Consider the following 19,251-nt stretch of genomic DNA (forward strand, 5'->3'; position numbering starts at 1 on the left):
AAATTCAGAAGTCTGAATGGCTGTGAGCCCTGTAGGGGCATCATATAGCAGTTAAACCAACTATTAGGGGCAACTTAATCTAGATCCCCCCTCCATTCTTTATATCAAGGAGTTATGTTTTTTACACCCCCATTTTAAGCTCCATTAAAGAACTATTATGATACCGTACTTTGCCTAATTCAGCTCGGTTACTCCAGGTTTTTTCTTAAAAAAAAAATCTTTCATCCCATCCCCAAGTTAGAGGAGCATTCCCATTCTGAACTCCCGAGTAATGCACACTGTAAATTAACTGTCACTATTTGAGGTCATCCTCCCCCCCCCTTCACAACCCCCCCCCCCCCGCTGCCAGGCATTGACCCTTGATAATGCACGTTCGTCAGGAGAGAATTGCAAACTCCCTCGCCTACTAGCTTTGCCGTTGGAAATGGAGCGTCCTTCTCCTGAGGCTGCCCCACTGCCTTTGTCCCCCTTGAACCTGGCGACGAGGAGCGGCGGCAATCCGGTGTGTAAAGTACAGCCTGGGAGCCTGGGGGCACCTTCCTCTTTGCTCTGCCTTGTGTGTGTGCGTGTGTGTGACTCGTCTCCTCTCTCTCCCTCTCCCTCCCCCTCCTCTCCAGCCTGTGTGAGCACTGCCGCCGCCGCCGCCGCTGCCCTTTGATCCCTGCATTAGTGTTAGTTAGGGGCTTGGAGACACACAGGGAGCAGCCATAGACACCGCCGCACCAGCCCTCATTATTGACACCGCATATGAGCATACACTCTCCTTCACCCATTAGATCCATTTCCATTGACGAATATCGCGACCGGGGACAAGCCAGGTGCATGACCGGGTTGGGGGGGGGGGGAGAGAAAGAAAAAAAGGGGGAAGAGAGAGGAAGGGCAAGAAAAAAGAAAGAGGGGGGAAAATCCCCTCTTCTCCTTGGCTCCAGGAAAAAAGCCGCTTGCCCCGGAGAAGAAACCCAGCCTCTCCTGGCCAGCCACCCTTTGCCCCCACTTCGTGCCTGCCTCTGCCCCTCCGGGTCTTTTTTTTTTTTTTTTAATTTGATCTCCCATTAAAACAAGGAGGAGAATGTGAAAAGGGGGGAAAATGCCCAGGAGGAAGCAGGAGCAACCCAAGCGCCTCTCTTCACGTAAGTGCTCCTTCTTCTTCTTTTTGCCACCCCCCTTCCCCCTCTGCCTGCCGCCTTCCCCTCTGCAGCGTCCTCCGTTGTTTTGTGCATTAGTTTAGGGTTACAGAGGTGACGCCTGACAAAGACACAGCCTGGGTTATTCCTCTTTTAGGTCTGAGCTAAGGCAGCCATGTTGGTGATGAACAGCCTTGTGCCCTTTTAATTTTTTTCGCTCTCTCCCTCTGTGTGTGTGTGTGTCTCTCCCTCCCCCCCTCTTTCTTCGCTCTTCTCGCCCTCGCTCCCCTCCCCTTCCTTGTGATTGTGCATTTGTGTGTGTGTGTGAATGGCTTTCTCTTTTCGGGCTGGTTGTGGTGGCGTGTGTGGGGGAGAGGCTGCTTTATTGGGGTGGGGAGTTGCAATAGAAAGGGGAAGCGGTTTGCTGGGGTCTTGTGCGGAATCAATCGCGAGGTCCGTCTCCGGCTAAAGGTTGCGGCTGGGCTCGGCGGCCCCGGAGCCGGGGAGAAGGCGGAGGCGGGAGGAGGAGGCGAAGGGGAAGAGCTGCGGGGGAGGGCGAGGTAGGGAGCGGCGCGGGTGGTGGTAGTGGCGGTGGGGGGACGACACACGCAGACACCAGAGTCCGCCGGGGAGGAGCGGGGGTGGGGGCGGCTGGAGGCAGCTCGAGGCATGCGAGGTCCCTGCAGAGCAGAGGGGGGAGGCGGCGGCGGCAGGCGAGCTCCGGGCTTTCTTCTGGCTGCAAGGAAAGGAAGGGTCAGAGGAGCCCGGGCGAGTCTCGGGCTTCGGCGGCTCTGCCCCAGACCAGAGCAGCAGAGCACAGGAAGGACTCGAAGTGCATCTTAGCCCTCCTCCCGCCGCCTGCAGGCAATGCACAACACATTGACACAGCCGCTCGCCCTCCTTCTCTTCCCCCTTGCCCACCCCCTCTTCCACCTCCAATTCTCTCCCCCCCTCCTCCCAATTCTTTGCAAAGCAGTTAACTTTTTTCCCTCCCCCTCCCTGGTTCCTCTTTTCTGATCTTCTGGCATGGGCGCTTTTTAAAAGAGGAGGGTGCAACAGTATGAAGATAAAAAAACCGGAAAAGATCCTTGAGACCCGGCGACCATTTGCTCCCGTCGCTTGGGTCTAAAGAAAGAAAGAGGGAAGGAAGGAAGGCAGCGAAGGGGAAAAGGGGGCGGCGGATGGAAAGGGTCATTTTCTCCCGCGCGCTTCCAGCACATATGTTCGGTGCATGCTCGCCGCGCAGCCCCTCCCTGGCTGTGCCCCAGGGTTCAGTGTCGGCGAGCTGAACTGCTTATGTGTCAAAGCCATGGTCGGTCACCTGAAGTTCACCAGGAGGGAGAGGAGCGGAGGGCGAAGGCTGAAACGGATGGGGTCTCTGATGTGTGATTATTTTCTTTTTGCTCCTCTGCTGCGGAGGGCGATCGACGCCTTCTCTCTTTTCAGAGTTATAAATAATGTTTCGATAGCTTATAGAGGGGAAAGGTACCGATGCTCCCCTGCGCCACACACTTTGCTTCCCGCCCTTGCATTTCCCCCTCCCGCACACACGCAGTCTACCACAGACGAACCGAAGGGGAAAGAAAGAGCACAAACGTTGCTCCTTTTCTTGCCACCCAAGGTGCTGGATTGGGGCTTCCGATGTGCCCCCGGTATATTTCTTCTCCTCCCGATTTGCCCCCTCCCTGTATAGTTTACACCCCCCCCTCCCACTAGAAGGCTTGAGGTTAGAATGCACTGGAAGGCTTTTCTCTTTTAAGCAACCTAGTTGAGGAAGCTTGCGGGAGTTCCTGGAAGTCTAGAAGGGCTCCAGTTGCCCGGCTGCCGCCGCTGCCCCCCTCGAGGTCACTGATCTTTTAAAAGAGACGGGACGGGGGGGCAAAGAGGGCAACGTTTCCTTTGTTTTGGATTGCATGAGTACTGGCCGGGGTGGTGTATAAAAATATGTGTAGCCTTCATAAAGTCAGTGTATAAGCAAAGGGGATTTTAAATTTTAAAAATCTGAAAGTGGGGTGTGTGTGTGTACAATATCTGGATCGAGAGTTTGGAAAGCGCGTTGTGTATGCGGTTCAAGATAGCTTTGCAAGCAGCTGCAGACTGCCCTGCTGGTGACCTTGACCTGGACCCGGTGCTGTTGCCCTTTCTGTCTGTTTCTCTAGGGCAGAGATTAAATGCCGTCTCCATTTTAGTTTAGTCGGGTGGATGTCTCTTGCACAGAAGCAGCTTCGCTTTGGTGGTTTTTGCCCCAAACGACTGCAAGTTTCATTACACGTTCTTCTCCTTAATTGTAGGGATATATATGTATATTACATTGCAATGGGCAATGGCCTTTTGTGAAAGTACAATGTGAAATCCTGCTTTTAAAAGCTAGCACATGTTCCTTGTTCTTTGGGACTTAGTTTTAAAACGTTTCAAAGGTTGTTTAATATAATGGGGGGTCCTAATATGTATGCTGGGGAGCAGGTTGCTAAACCAGTTAAAAGGACTGTGTATTAGGTCTTTTACTTTTAACATATGTACTTTAAAAAAATCTAAATGTGATATTAAAGGTATTTTGAACACTTTGACATTTTTTTTACATTAAACATTTGTGACACAGTTTGTCTTCAAGGGAAACTACATCCATATTCCGAGCACTGTAACACCTTCAAAGAACGTCATTTCATAGTTCAATGTGCAAAGTGCAGGAAATTAAAGAGTTAGGATGGTACTTACAATGTCAACATTAGCTCTGCCCCCCAAATGCAATTGTGTAATGAAGTCTCTTCATGTTCTCACTAATTCTTAAGTAATGCATAATAATAAAATGCAAATGGAGCATGCAGCGGCAGACACTAATATATCTCATTGTAGTATTATACTAGAATCAGTATAATAACTATGCAGAATTTATTGTTTGCAAAGTATGTATTATGTTTTCACAAATGCCAGGTTTACTATAAGAAAATATAGTGAGTTTATAAAGTTCTCCAGTATTAGAAAAGGGCTACAATCCTAAGCATACCTATAAGTAAGTAAATCTCATTGATGGGTCTTACTCCTGAGTAAATCAGTTTTTGACCAAGCCTGATTTGCTCAGGAGTAAGACCCATCAATGAGATTTACCGTACTTACTTTTGGTCTGAGCTTCAAGAACCCGGTGATATACCTCTGCAAACCTGTGCTTATTTCTAAGCATAACTTATTGATGTACCTGCCTAAAGTTAAGTACTTACATGTGCATGTTTATAAGAGATTGATTAGATGACTTTACTAATGAATAATCCTATAGAATTCCCTGCTATTATGATAATCCTCAGTATTTGAGGCCTGTGTTTTTATTAGATTCTCAGACAATTGTTTTTTCTGCTTCAGAAATGTGCTGATTGAAATAAAATAGTATTACCCACCCTACTGATTGTGCTTACTTCCAAAAGTTAGTTTCAGTGGGTCTGCTTGTGGGGATAAATATATAGGTAAAGAAAGTCTGATTTAAATATAGGGTTTGCTTGTGAATTACAATAATTAAAATAAGTATAGGAATGGAGAAAATTGTGGTGTAAAAACTTAAGAAAGAGCAACTTGATATAAGTTATTACTACAAAAAGGATTTTGAGAATATGAGAAGGATTGGAACTGGTATCCAAAGGTCCTTAGGGTTATGCACATGCTTTCCAAAGTATACTGTAGGTATTCTGGTTTTCCCCCTCCCTCCTTTCATGAGGCCTTCAAGCTGAACTGGAGACCATTTTCAAAACTCCTGAGTTTTGAGATGAGTTTGTGGGCAGCTTTAGAGAAGAGGGGAACTGCTTTTGAAAGGAAAACCTCAGAAGTCTTACAGCATATATAGAGCTTAGTGCTTGGCCCTCTGAATTCCAGCCTGGATTTGAAATACTGTTGAAGAAGGTAAGATTAATAAGCTGTTGACCTTCAGTTCTATGAGGTCAATAGCCTTAGTGCTGTCTCCTTCATTTTTTAAAAGAAAGGGAATGTTAAACAATGTTGAATTACTGGGCCAGATCTCCAGCTCGTGAATCAGAAAGAATTATGTGGCATTATACATGTCTTTAAACTTTCTTTGGTTTTTGAAACTTTAATGTATACAAAATAGAGGTGATTAGGAAATAATAATGTAATGTAATGTTACCTGTTGTAGATCTTTATGAAGTTTGCCTTGACAACAAACAATCTTGTGTGATATTATATATCTGTATTATTATCCCCATCCCGAAGATGGAGGGTTGAAGGAAGATATGTTGACTGAGACCCAGCAGTAAATTCATGGCAGGAGTGAATCTGGAACCTGGGACTTCCTTGTCACAGCTGTGCTTCTCCAGTGTTACTGGAGTAGTTGCTTTATAAAGCTTTCTGCTTCAATTTTTATTCTTCCTTTCACCCAGGAAGCTTAATACAGCATATATAGTTGTCCCTTCACATTTTATCCTCACAACAATGCTGTGAAGTTGGTTAAGCTGAGAGACAGTGAATGGCACAAGATTAGCAAATGTCATGGTGCATGGGGATTTAAACCCATTTCCTATCCCAGATCAGTACTCTAACCACTTGGTCCCCTTAAGAGAGAGTCGGTATTTTGTCAGAAACCTTTAAAGAAAACATTCAGATGCTTATATGGGTTTACAGCAGCCACACCATATGAGGCATGTGAATTGAACCTATGTAGCGGCTTTGTGTTAAGGGTTTGATGAAGGCTTTACTTGTTCTATTACTAGTCTAATATTCTGTGCTGGAAAATCTAATTGATGTCACACCAGCATTTTCCAAACTTAGGATAGGCTCCAAGGGAAATATGGGTTACCAGTGCAGGACATAAGTTGTTTTACATAGTTCATTGTAGTGAAGCTTTTAATAATTGGCATATCAGCAAAGATTTTCCCAAGTAAAGCATTGCCACTAGAAAGGGAACAGTAGTGCAAAGGTGGATGATTGATGTTGGATCACTCATGCTGGAGATGAAGTGATAAGAACAACATAAGAACATAAGGGAAGTCATGTTGGAGCAGGCTAGTGGCCCATCCAGTCCAACACTGTCACACGGTGGCCAGAATCCAGGTGCCATCAAGATGTCCACCAGCAGGGCCAGAACTCCAGAAGCCCTCTCACTGTTGCTCCCCAAGCACCAAGAATGGAGAACATCACTGCCTCAGATATAGTGTTCCATCTATACATTGTGACTAATAGCCACTGATAGATCTCTGCAACATATGTTTATCCAGCCCCCTCTGGGAGCTGTCTGTGCTTGTAGCTGCCACCACTTCCTGCAGCAGTGAATCCCATGTGTTGATTATTCTTTGGATGAAGAAATACTTCCCTTTATCTCTTCTAAGCCTACTGCTCATTAATTTAATCGAGTGCGCACAAGTTCTTATATTGTGAGAAAAGAAGAAACGCATTTCTTTCTCTACCTTCTCTATCCTGTGCATAATTTTGTAAACCTCTGTCATGTCACCCCTCAGTTGTCATTTCTTCAAGCTATAAAGCCCTAACTTTAACATTTCTTCTTAGGGAAGGTGTTTCATCCCCTTAATCATTTTAATTACCCTTTTCTATGCCTTTTCCAATGCTATAATATCTTTTTTTGAGGTATGGTGATCAGAACTGTACACAATATTTCAAATGAGACTGCACCATAGATTTATGCAGGGGCATTATGACACTGGCTGATTTGTTTTCAATCCCCTTCCTAATAATCCCCAGCATAGCATTTGCCTTAAAAAAAATTACAGCGGCACACCGAATCAACATCTTCATTGAATTATCTGTCATGACCTTAAGATCTCTCTCCTGGTCAGTTACCATCATTTTGGTCCACATCAACATATATGTATAGTTAGTATTTTTGGTTACATTGTGCATTAATTTGCACTTGACCACATTGAACCTCATTTGCCACATTGATGCCCATTCACCCGGCCTCTACAGAACCTTCTGGAGCACCTCACAGTCCTTGGTTCTCACCATTCTGAACAACTTAGTGTCATCTGCAGACTTAGCCACTTTACTGCTTACTCCCAACTCCAAATTGTTAATGAACAAGTTAAAAAGCACAAAACCTAGTACAAAGCCCTGCAGTGCTGTGATGCTTACTACCTTCTATTGTAAAAACTGCTCATTTATAACTCACTCTGTTTTCTGTTAATTAACCAGTTTTTAATCCACAAGAGGACTTGTCCTGTTATTCCATGACTGCTGAGTTTACTTAGGAGCCTTCACTGAGGAACTTTATCAAATGCTTTCTGGAAGACGAGGTAAACATCTACTGAGTCACCCTTGTCCACATGTTTGTTCATCCCCTCAAAAGTTTAGTGAGACAAGATCTTCCCTTAGAAGCAGAGGTGTTGAACTCATTTATGTTACAAGGGCCAGATCTGACATAAATGTTGCTTTATTGGGCCAGGCCATGTGTATTATAAGATGTAAAGCTTGGTACTGGGGATATTTTACCACTGACTGACCCATACCCCTCTTCAGCAGAGGTCAGGCCAAGCCAGCTCTCTTTGCCTCTTATGGTTGCCAGTTCTGGATTGGGCAATTCCTGGAGAAGGACCCTGGGGAGGGCCTTGTTTGTGGAAAGGAAGACCCTCAGCAGGGGATATAATACCCTACTATAGGCCCTTCTGGTCCACATATGGGTCAGGTCTGGACCATCGGCGCAGAGATAGGACGTGGGTGGACCAAAAAAGCGTAACCAAACATGCACATCTGCCTGCTGTACCACTCCCACACTCACCCTGTCCGTAGGCATCCCAGTTGCGGCTCAAAATTTTTTGCCCTGAATGGCATCCATCTCAGCAGGTGTCTGAACGCCAGAGTGCACATGCAAGGTGCATTGGTGGTGTGAACCCACCAGGCTGCCCCAAGCTTTAAAAAAAAAAATTGATTCCAAGCGCATTGGTGCATGAGTGCACATATGCATAACAACTAAATGAATGGTGGAAAGAAACCCAAATCAAGCGACAGGGATGGTATGGGACAGCAGTCTGACCACATTAAAGTGCATCCCGGGTGGGATACTGGTGCTTTGTGGGGGAGCTTATGCTGCTCCATTTTGAGCTGGCCCAATTTGGGACTCCTCCTGTGTATCCCAAGCTGCTGGTCAGGACTCAACCATGAACTGGTTTCCCCGCTGTTCCTCATGGGCCAGATAAGAGTTCTGGATGGGCCAGTTCTATCCCCTGCACAGTATGTTTGACATGTTTACTTTAGACAATCAATGTTAATTTTTTCTCAATAGCTTTTGTTCATCAGTGTGCATACTAATTCTGTCTTGAATAATGGATTTCTACCAACTTACTGGTGTTGACATTAGACTGACTGGCCTGTAATTTTGTGGATCTCCTCTGGAACCATTTTTAAACATGAGGGTTGCATTAGCTACCTTCCAGTCCTTGGAAATGGAGGCGGATTTTTGTATATCTCAAGTAGCTGTTCTGTATGAACTTATTAGGTGAAATGTCCCACTGAAGTCACTGGGACTCAGCTTCTGAGCAGCTGCAACCTTTACATGTCCCTCAAGTTGCATTCACATGTCACTTAGCTGGCTTAACTAACTCTTACAGGGTACACATGTGACCATATTTGTGGTTCATCCTACTTTGTGGTGCGCCACAGTTGATGTTTGTGGTGCACCACTGCAGTTCATATGCCAAATTCACATGATCTTTTTGTTGTGTTGAGTTTATACATGACTAAGGCTGCGTCTTACTAACACTTTTCTGGAAGAAAGTCCCATTGAATGAAATGGGACTTCCAGATAGACCTGCTTAGGATTGCTCTATAACACTGCGTGACACGATTCTAAGCACATTTGACTTCAATGGATTTAGAAGGGTGCAACTTTGCTTAGGATTGCACTGGAATCACCAAAATAATTACTAGTAATTGTTATAAACTCCAAAGCACATGGAAAGGATGTTTGTGATTGGAAATGGGGTGCTTACAAAGCAAGCAATTAATAAGAATAGAGTAGCCAAAGGAGAGAAATTCAGAAGTAGAAAATCCATGGTACATTATTAGAGCAAGGAGGAGCATGTGTAATGGTATGTGTGTGTGTGTGTCCAACACACATCAGATTGTTATGCAAAAGACAACACAATAAATGAATGAATGTTCCTAAATATAAAAAGTCCATTATGCATTTTTAAGAAGCTTTTTGAGGCTTTCCTCTTTGTAGGTGTTGACACCTACAAAGCCGTAGTTGCAAGGTAACAATACCATCGAAACAACTGATGTGATAGTATCTCTGATAACAATAAGTTGCCAATAAATCTGTGGAATAGCTAGAATCCTGTGGTTTCTATTAGAGTTATAGTTCTGTTCATGGTGATTCCCCCAGATCTGTGGACTTCTAGAATCTGGTGGAGGCCTACCATGGGTCTGGAATCTTCTTTGGCATTATAAGCTGTGATGTTCATCTTACAGGTTTTTGTGCGGCAGTGTACCTTGGTAGTATCATTACTCCATGTTGGTACACATTATATGTTGTGACTTACAGTCCTTCTAGAAATCCTCTAGGTCAGGGTTTCCCAAACTTTTCTTTTCCATGGCCCAGTTATTTTTACACTTCTCCTTCGTGGCCCACTAAAATTTGGGGGTGAAGCCAGGAGACTTTGGGGGTGGAGCTGGGAGACAGGAATTATGTCATTTCCTGTGGTGTCAAGGACCAAGTGATGTCACTTCTGGGACACACTGAACCAAAACTCTACCTTTTCCTGTGATGTAACTTCCAGGGCACTTCCTCAAACCTGCCTCTTCTTCAGAAGTTAATTCATTTTCAGAAAAATCTCTCTGAAATTCATGCTGAGCCAAAATGGGGGTGGAAAGTGGGCGGTCCTCTCTTTTCACCCCCACACCTGCATGCACCTATCTGTTTGTGTATTCTTCTCCAGCTTGCAAGCACTCCTAATGCCCATGTTCAATTGCCTGCACCATCTACACATCCCTTCCTCAACAGCACTGGCCAGTGTATGCAATTGGGAGTGCTATTGCCATTACCATCAGGAATGCCAGCACTGTGTACCACCTACACTGGGCCCTGGCAGCTGCTCTACCTCAAAATATGCTGACACATTTAGTAGGCCCTTCCTTCAGCTGCTACTACTGGAATCCTCCCTCAAGCTACAACCAAGCTTGCTTGGTTTCAAGAAAGTCATTTGACAGCTATTTTTAATACTTTTCTTTTGTTGAAACACGGGGAAATTGCTGTGAAAGGTAGCAGAGAATTGTATTGCAATTAATGAATTAATTTCAAGTTATATGAAGTTAAAACAAGCTTTTCTGCAGTTATCCCAAACAGGATATTTATGAGGGGCTTGTAGCTTTTTACTGGCTGTGTTTCCCATGCCTTTAAAAGCAACCTGTTGTGCAGATACTTAGCCAGTGAACTACTTTCATCCTTTTTAATATCTACAAGAGGAGTTTAATTTTGGTGTCAGACAGCTGTTAAAAGCAGGAGCAGTAAAATGGTGCCAAGTTCATAGTACCATCTCTTCCAGTGCTGTTGAGATATACTGCAGTAATCTCCAATAATCTCTTTCTGCCCCACACCTCTTACTCTCACTCACTCACAAAGAAATCTCATAGAAGGCCACCTGCCTACAACTGGGGGTGCCAACTTTTCATTGGCAGAGCTGCTATGTCTGCAACAACAGTATGATGAACAGAAAAGTTTCATCCAGTAAAAATGGAAGAAAGGAAAGAAAGAAAGAGAAAGGGAAAGAATGAAATGGAAGGAAAGGAAAGGAAAAGAAAGACATGGAAAGAACATAAACATAAGAGGAGCCATGTTGGATCAGGCCAGTGGACTATCCAGTCCAAAATTCCCTCATACAATGCCCCAAAAGCACCAGAATGTCTACCAGTGGGGCCAGGGCAGTAGAAGCCGTCACACTGTTGCTTTCCTCCCTCCCAGCACCAAGAATACAGACAGAGCATCACTTGCAGAGAAAGAAAGAAAGAAAGAAAGAAAGAAAGAAAGAAAGAAAGAAAGAAAGAAAGAAAGAAAGAAAGAAAGAAAGAAAGAAAGAAAGAAAGAAAGGGGGGGCAAAGGGGAAAAAAAGCCTTCCTCACCATCCGATGACCCCGGCCAGCAAAAATTCTGCCCCAGGGTCGTTTGGTAAAAAAAATAGCTGCTGGAATGCCTACTCCCCACCCCTTCCCGGCTGAAAAAAACACACACACCCTTCTTTGCCGCCCAGGCCTCCTGGGGAAATCTTCCCAAAAGAACATACTGCAAGGCACATGAAAGCTCATACCCTGAAGAACACTTCATGGGTCTAAAGTGCCAATGGATGCTAGCTTTTCTCTCAAACATTGGGAGCAGGGGAGAAGGAAGGAGAGGCAGCCCAGCTTCTCTCTGCACAACACAAGAGATGGGGTAGGGCTAGCTTTGCTGGGGGACGAGGCTAGCTTTGACTTTTCTTGTGACCCGGTAGTGAGGCTTCTGTGGCCCGGTACCGGGTCACGACCCTGCAAATGGGAAGCACTGCTCTAGGTTCTTGTACATTCAATTATTGTTCTGGAGCCTAGAATGGATTTCTACTACATTTTGGCACTGCAAGCGGGGTGAGTTTGGGGCAAGAAAACCAAATGCCAGTCAGCCTTTTTCAATCAAGAGATAAATGGGTTCAATTCAGATATGTGAGTAGGTCACATGGGAAATTTCAGCATCAACAGCACACCTCAGAGGGATCGAGTATGTAAAGGAGATTCAAATATTGTTGAAACCATATGGATCCTCAGACACAGCAGTAAATGTTGGCAACATCTACATAATATATGGATTTAATGTGAACTGGACTTGGGTCACAAGAACTCACAGCTCTCCTGACATGATTTTTACCTTTTTGGGAAAGTCTCCGTCAGAACTGAGGTTTTGTAGAAATTACCTTTCAGTTTGGATTAACATGTTCACTTTAATTTGGATTAACTACTATCTTGCATTATGGGGGCAATTTTCTATGGATTCCCCATTAGTGAATACTACAGAGTTACCAATAGGGCAAACAATGCTATGTGATAATTAACATTCCTTAATACCTCACTAGGAAATATTACAGTGTACAAGGGGAACATTTAACACAGTGCCTATTTATTATTTTTAGCCTTTCACCGCTATAGGGGGTCATGATATAGTTCATTGCTGACAAGAGGGTCCATGTGGGGAAAATTACGGTATTATTCTTAGTCTGAACGAGTTAATAATTTCATTACCATCACCATTACAGTCATTTTAGTAGTCTGGCAGATCTTTTTTTTTTAAAACTTGTGCAAAGGGTACATGCTGTGCACTATATCTACAGTGACTGGTCTTCATTTGCCTCTCCTTCTGCTTCCTTTGAGTATTGAGGCTGATAAAATAATATAGATGTTGTTCAAACCCACATCTACCAACCCACATTCTTGGGGGTTTTTTAATTACAAAACATTTCTTCCTACTTATAGATCTAAAACATTATGGCTGTTTTTGACTTGACAAGATTGTGGTAGTATACAATGCTATTTGGTTTTTGAACAGCCATTTAGATTCTCCATTTCTTTTAAATGACATTTGGGACATAGTGGGGATGCAAATTGAGGTAAAGTTCAAGTGCAGACTCTATAAACAGCCCCACCAAGAGGAGCAACTGTGTCCAGGGAAACAGAGAACAGAATGTATCCTCTTTAATGAATGACAAAATCATCACCCAGTTCCTAAAAGCGATTCCCTCCCCAATATGTCAAAGACAGTAGTGGGCAGAGGGATTAAAAAAAGATATAAAACAGAAGGATTAGGAAGGACTGATCAGTTCAGAATGAACTATTAGTAATTTTCTATAATTAAATCAAAACAGATCTCAGACTAGATAATGAGAGTATGACCTATGAATGAGGACTTTTGGAAGGCAAAAGGGCTTCTAGCATGAGGTTTTGCAAAGCCATGTGATGTCAAAGTCTTCACTGATTTTGTAAATAATGATCTTGTCTTTGGTTTCCAGCATACTGACTTCCCTCTGCCTTGTGTGTCAAGTGTAATACTTTAAATCTTACGATTTAGCACTAATTGTGCAAAGTACTTCATGATTATAAAGACTGTGTACTGTAATATATTATAAGAAAATAATGTACAATCCGCCCTCCTCCCCTCAGTAAGATAGACTTAAAATTTGTTCTGTGCTTGCAAATTTTATTTTATGATGCCAATACAGAGTACATGATTGGAATGTAAACCGAAGAGTCTTGTGTATGTGAAAGTTGCCATTCTTTATAATGTATTTTTGAATGAAATTTTGCTGCCATGTAACAGTTTCATAAATTAAAATGAGGCTTGATTCTTTTAGAACATAATGATTACTTATGAAAGGCTGATAGCCCCATTTTCTTTATGTTGTCTGTCACTGATGTAGACCAATATTGTTGTCTTAGTTTTCACAAGTAATGATTGTTATGATCCTGTTGTTCAGTGCCTTAATGCATGCTGTAGGCCTCCTCACCTTCTGATTATCTGTTTGCACCTACACAAAGGCATGAGTAAGATGTAATTGGAAACAAAGGGCTATCCTGAAGCTTGTGTTGCACCTTCTTTGCCTTACATATATAATGACCTCTTTTCATGGCAAACCATAGATTGTTGGCAGACCTCAGATTCAGTGGGAGCTCACAGGAGCACAGCTCCTGAACCTTTCTGAGAGTTCCACCTCTTCTTTTGAGAGTTCCACCTCCTTGTCCATTGACTAGTATTGCAGCTGCATAACAATCCCTGAATGAGCTCCACCACCTATTTTTCTACAAAACGACCCCTGATTGTTGGTATCTCTGAACCACAAGTAATGATTTTCATTGTCCTCTATAAGTATGGATTTTCAGTAGCGTACATAGCCAGAGAGCTGCCCACTCTCATGCACATGTGGGGGGGAAACTATGGTTTATTGTAATGCCTGAATGTTGTCAAAGTGAATTGGAATCTGGCAGGAAAGCTACCTGTTTTTATCTTCAAATCTTATATATAGGAAGTAGCTGGGGCCCTGTTTGGTCTCAAATCTAGATCTGGGGTGGTCATTTTCCAACCCAGGGCCTTTGCTATTCATTGATAGAACTAGGGCTGGAGATAGAGCAAATGGAACACACTGCTTTTGTTGATCAGATAATCGCAAAATGTCATATTCTTTATATCATACGTGGAGAATTCAAAGAATTTATATGCATGCCAACCATAGGGACGAGTGTTATGTATCTGTATTCCTTTTTATGTCTGATGGTGGATGTTAGTCACAACTACAGAGTTCTCTATAGTTTATTAGCCTGAATCCTGCCATCAGTCCACAAGTTTCCTAGTTCAAATCTTGGAATTTCTGAAAGTGGACTCTGGGCTAGGCTTGCCAATTCCAAGGTCCCAGTGGGGGTTCTCCCACTTTCCCAGGCTCCTTCCCACTCCCAATCAGCTGGCTGGTGGGGGGAAGTCTTGCCCCCACAGCCACCATGTGCCTTTTTTACCTCGGGAGGCTTCAGACTCCTCTTGAAAAGGCTTCCTCTTGTGTCTGTTTATTTAAGGCTGAATGGATGGTGTGTCTTTAAGGCTGAATGACGGCAAGGGGTGTGTATGTGTGGAGTAGGCAAAAGAACATGGCTGTTCCCAGTGGCTGCAGTTGCACAATCTTTTCAGAGGTCCTTTGCATAGGAAAGGTAAACTTGAACCTTTGGTTGCTTTGTGTTACTTTGAAGAAGTTGGAAGTTCAGGAACTCATGAGCAGAGATGCCAATCCCCCGCTTCAGAGTCGTAAGAAATGGGGGTGGGGGGAAGGAAAATGTCTGCTGGGCACTTGGTTATTCGTTATGGAGATCGATTCTCATAGGGTATAATGGAGAATTGAACTGGGGGTATCTGGGGCTCTGGAGGGGCTGTATTTTGAGGTAGAGGCATAACATCTGATGACTTTCCTCAAAATGCTTTCCAAGTTTCAAAATGATTGGACCAGGGGGTCCAATTCTATGAGCCCCGAAAGAAGGTGCCCCTATCATTCATTATTTCTAATGTAGGGAAGGCATTTAAAAGGTGTGCGGTTCCTTTAAATGTGATGGCCAGAACTCCCTTTGGAGTTCAATTGTGCTTGTCACAACTTTGCTTATGGCTCCACCCCCAGTGTCTCCTGGCTTCACCCCCAAAGTCCCCAGATATTTCTTGAATTGGACTTGGCAACCCTACTTCTGGGCTGATGTAATGCTCAGCAATGCTTGAAGGTATTGAGAGCATACTGTGTTTTGGTCCTTCTCCTTCCACTCTTTTCCAGGCCCTGGCATTATATTTGTACCAACATTCACCTCATTTAACTCAAACTCGAATGTGCTCTGATCCTACCAAGTATAACCATAATGAATATGTAGTCTCCAGATCTCAAGGCTGCCTGGAGTTTGCTGTGAGTGCTGGTGGTGGTAACTGTATCGCAGCAGTCCTTCCTTAGTAACCCAAGGTGGTTCACAACATAAAACTTCAAAAGTTTAAACACAGCTCAGATAATATAAAATATAAATAATACACTACCTTTCAAAATAAAGAAGATCTTAACACCGAAAAGAAGATCTTAACACTCCCTTAATGAAACAAGCACATGTAGTGGGGAGATTATGTGCACCTCAACTGATAGCTCACTGCTGAGGGGGGCACTCTAGGCCAGAAAACACACAGCCACCAAACATGCCACTCTGAGAATACAGTTGGTATATTCTAAAGAGCAAAGTGTAACTGGATCATGACCTAAGATGTGAATTGCAGTTTTTGTATTTAGCAGTTGTACAATGGATTTTAATCGCTGACAAAGAACATTTTCTCTAGGGAGAGGTAGAAAGTAAGGTTTGGTTTTCTTGCTGCAGTCTGTCTGATCACCAAATACAGATAAGGTTTATCCAGTGATTATTCTGCTTGCTTGTCCCTATGGGGTCCTTTAGTATCATTCCGTGCTGTTCTTTGGTTGTAACTCACTGAGGAACTTTATGCCACTTTTAAGTTTCAGGTTCTATGAAACTACCTCATCTGGTTGTAGGAGTCCTCTGTGTAGATTTATTTATTTGGTATGTCTTTAGAAGGGGTGGTGTACAGATAGGATTTTCTAAATAACTATGCCCACAATTTATTTTTCTATCATTTTAAACAGGGTAGCATTCATATTTTACAAACCTATGGAAGCCCCCCCCCCCAAGCCTCACATCCTCAATAAGCTTGCTTTTGTTGCCTTGAGGGGCTGTAAAAACAGATTGTCAAGTATCTGACAGGTCACAATATGTGGCTGGTAGGTTGGGTTCAGATTTATGAATCACAAAGTCATGCAGGGCCTAATCTGTTGTGTCATCCATGCTTTGTTTTTCATTAGCAGAGAAATTCTATGTGGGCTCTTTTGTGTTACGGTTTAGACAAATACTAGACTCTCAAAATTTCCCACATTGCCCCATTCTTTCATGAAAAATGGTTTGAGGGAGGACTTTTCTTCAGCCCCTGTACATTGATTATATGACCTTTGACCCTGTTGTGGGTCATAAACTGGGGCAGTGCCTTGAAAGGACTCGTCTAAGAGTGAGCAATGCCTTTTCCACATGGAGTGTTCTGTTTTAGTGCATTAGCCTAGACGTACTGGTAGTTTCCTAATCCTCTCTTGTTTGACTCTGCTTGTTAACCCCAAGCAATCCTCTCAGGGGCTGAGAAAGCAGCTGTCTTTGGTGAGGAAAACACAGCACAACAAAACAAATATCTTTTGAAGCTTCCTGTTCGAGGTTGTATCATCATGTATTTTTTTTTTCTAGAAGTGTTACTAACACCAAATAATTTCTGGTAGGAGCATACAGATGATTAAAAACTAGATTCCTGTGACATTTCTAGGATAGGAATCTAAAGGCAAGAAGACAGCTGAAAACCTTTTCCTTGAACCCTTGGGAACACTGCCATCTTTAAAAGTACACTGAGTGAACAGGAGAAAGGGTTCATATAAGTATTGTGAATGGTCAGTCAGGTGCACCATAGTTACTAAATATAGCAGCGGGCATTACAGTGCATCACAAAACTAGGCACCAACCAATTAAAAGCCATAATAAATCACCTTTGTTAGATCTGCTGTTCTGATGTCACCTGTTATGCTTGAATGCTGCCAGCATATATGATATGTGAAATCACCTTTTTGGTCTGACCCCTGACGTAAGTGCAGGCAGCATAATTAAGGATTGCAGAGCAGCTTGAACTGAGATTTTCCCCTTATGAATCCCCCACCCCCCTTCCTATGGTAACCAGATTGTATTATGTACGCTACTCAGAGCACTTACGATGGAGCAGGATATAAATCAACTTAACAAATAAACATACTTTTAACTTAAACGTTAGCTTCATTTTAGTTACTGGACCAGTGGATAGGACAGAAGTGTCTACCAGATTTTGAGGACTGTTGCCATTGTTCAAAACCTCTTTATCAAGGAGGTCCAAAGATACAAAAACAATACCCTTGTGTGGCACAATATCATCTATATTTACTGCATACAGGTTTGATGACTTACCCATTATGAAAATCCATCTCATAATCTGACACTCACTTTAGCTGAGGAAGGGGAAAGAGAAGGGATCCCCACAGGCTTATGCCTGCCAGATGGGTGCCTATAATAACAGGGTTTTTTTTAATGGCTATTTCCTGTTCTGTCCAATCCTTTGCCAAAACCCCAAATCCATTTTTATATTTCCCTGAGTTTAAAAATTGTTTTGTGGTTTGCAGTTGGTTAACTGCAGAAGAAGAAATAGCCAGAAGACCTTTTGGTTTGTGGGTAGTCCTAACTCCACTGGATCAAGGCCAAAGGGTTTAGAATTTGTGCCCTATTATTTAAAAAATCCAAATTCTGCAACATAAGGAATTTTTGCAAATTATACTTACAAATAATTAATGAATCTTGCTTTATTGCATTGTGGAGCAGGAACATCCTTGCAGAACTGAAATATGTTTTGTTCCTTTTTTCAACAATGGGGAAAGGAAAATAGAAACTCACAGGGTAACACTTTATGGGTAGGATAGACGATGCAGGAATGGTGGGGGAAGGGAAGGGAGGACTGGGAATTCCATGGAGTGCTGAAGTGAAATGATAGGAGCTTCCTTTTTTTCTTTTGCCCCTATTTGATATCTAAATCAGAAAGGAAACTGCCAACATGTTTGCCTTTTTAAAAAATGGAGGTTATTATAAATTACACATATGTTGGTTGCGTGTATAATAACCAAGAAGACTAGGAGCTTCTTCAGAATACCTTATCAGAGATTAAGGGAATTGATGTCCCTATCTTTAAAATATTAAGAATGATCGAATTATTTAATATTCCCTAATCTTTAAAAATCAACTGTCACTATGCTCTAAGCTATATTGAGTCTTATGTCCAGCGAGTGGGTACACCTGGCAGGCTTTAAAGTTAACAGTATTTTTTTCTTACATAGATCCTTGACATTCTCTCCCCCCCTCTTCAGAACCATAGTAAAGCATTTTTATTTAAGTTGACAAAACAGTATTGTAGGAGGGTGCTATTTACTCAAAGATGGGCAATGCAGTTATCCTGAGATTGCTGATCACAACCAGGTTTGATGTAGCTTATTGCAAGGTGTGAGGCCTTTGGATCAAACATCAGGGAACCATAAATAGGTCCTCCTCAATTGTATCTGTAGTTATATAAATTGCATAATAGGATGTGAATTTCATAAGAACATCTTCTAAAATAAAAAATGTACAATGGTGCTAAACAGAAGCTGATAAAGAAAAGTGCTGCATAAAGTATGGAAGGCAGTGTTTGCAACATAATAACGCCACTGTTTTTACTATTTCATACTTATCCCCCTTAAAAATTGCTACTGAAATTTTGCCTGCTTCATGACAACAGGAAGCTATCGTACATCTCATCTGACAAAAATCTAAGAAGATACATTCCTTTTAGTGAAAGATCAATATTCTTTTAGTTCAAGTTGTCAGGTCATCAAATCCAGATACAGTGTGCTCCAACTTTACTGTCTGTCCATGAACCAGATATAAAGCTTAAAGGACGTAATTCTGGAACTAAAAACAAAATGTATAATACAATAGATGGCATCTAGCCATTTGCCTAGAGGGGGGAAAAATCTCCTTTACTTAAGTGGGAACCTCATTTGCA

General features: G+C 42.8%; 1 protein-coding gene across 6 annotated transcripts in view; it reads left to right on the forward strand.

Moving 5' to 3' along the window:
- Window positions 1-870: 870 nt before the first annotated feature.
- Window positions 871-19,251, forward strand: part of ZNF827 (zinc finger protein 827) — a 205,797-nt gene continuing 187,416 nt past the window's right edge. For 4 of the 6 annotated variants that reach the window (XM_060246682.1, XM_060246684.1, XM_060246685.1 and 1 more), the window contains exon 1: window positions 873-1,130. In XM_060246682.1, the coding sequence (XP_060102665.1) occupies window positions 1,088-1,130 (43 nt within the window). In that variant the 5' untranslated portion in view covers window positions 873-1,087. Of the gene's footprint in view, window positions 1,131-19,251 lie in introns of all 6 variants that reach the window. The other 2 variants (XM_060246687.1, XM_060246688.1) reach the window with 2 other exon arrangements.

This window comes from Heteronotia binoei, chromosome 9 (genome assembly GCF_032191835.1).
Source record: "Heteronotia binoei isolate CCM8104 ecotype False Entrance Well chromosome 9, APGP_CSIRO_Hbin_v1, whole genome shotgun sequence".
Taxonomy (NCBI): domain Eukaryota; kingdom Metazoa; phylum Chordata; class Lepidosauria; order Squamata; family Gekkonidae; genus Heteronotia; species Heteronotia binoei.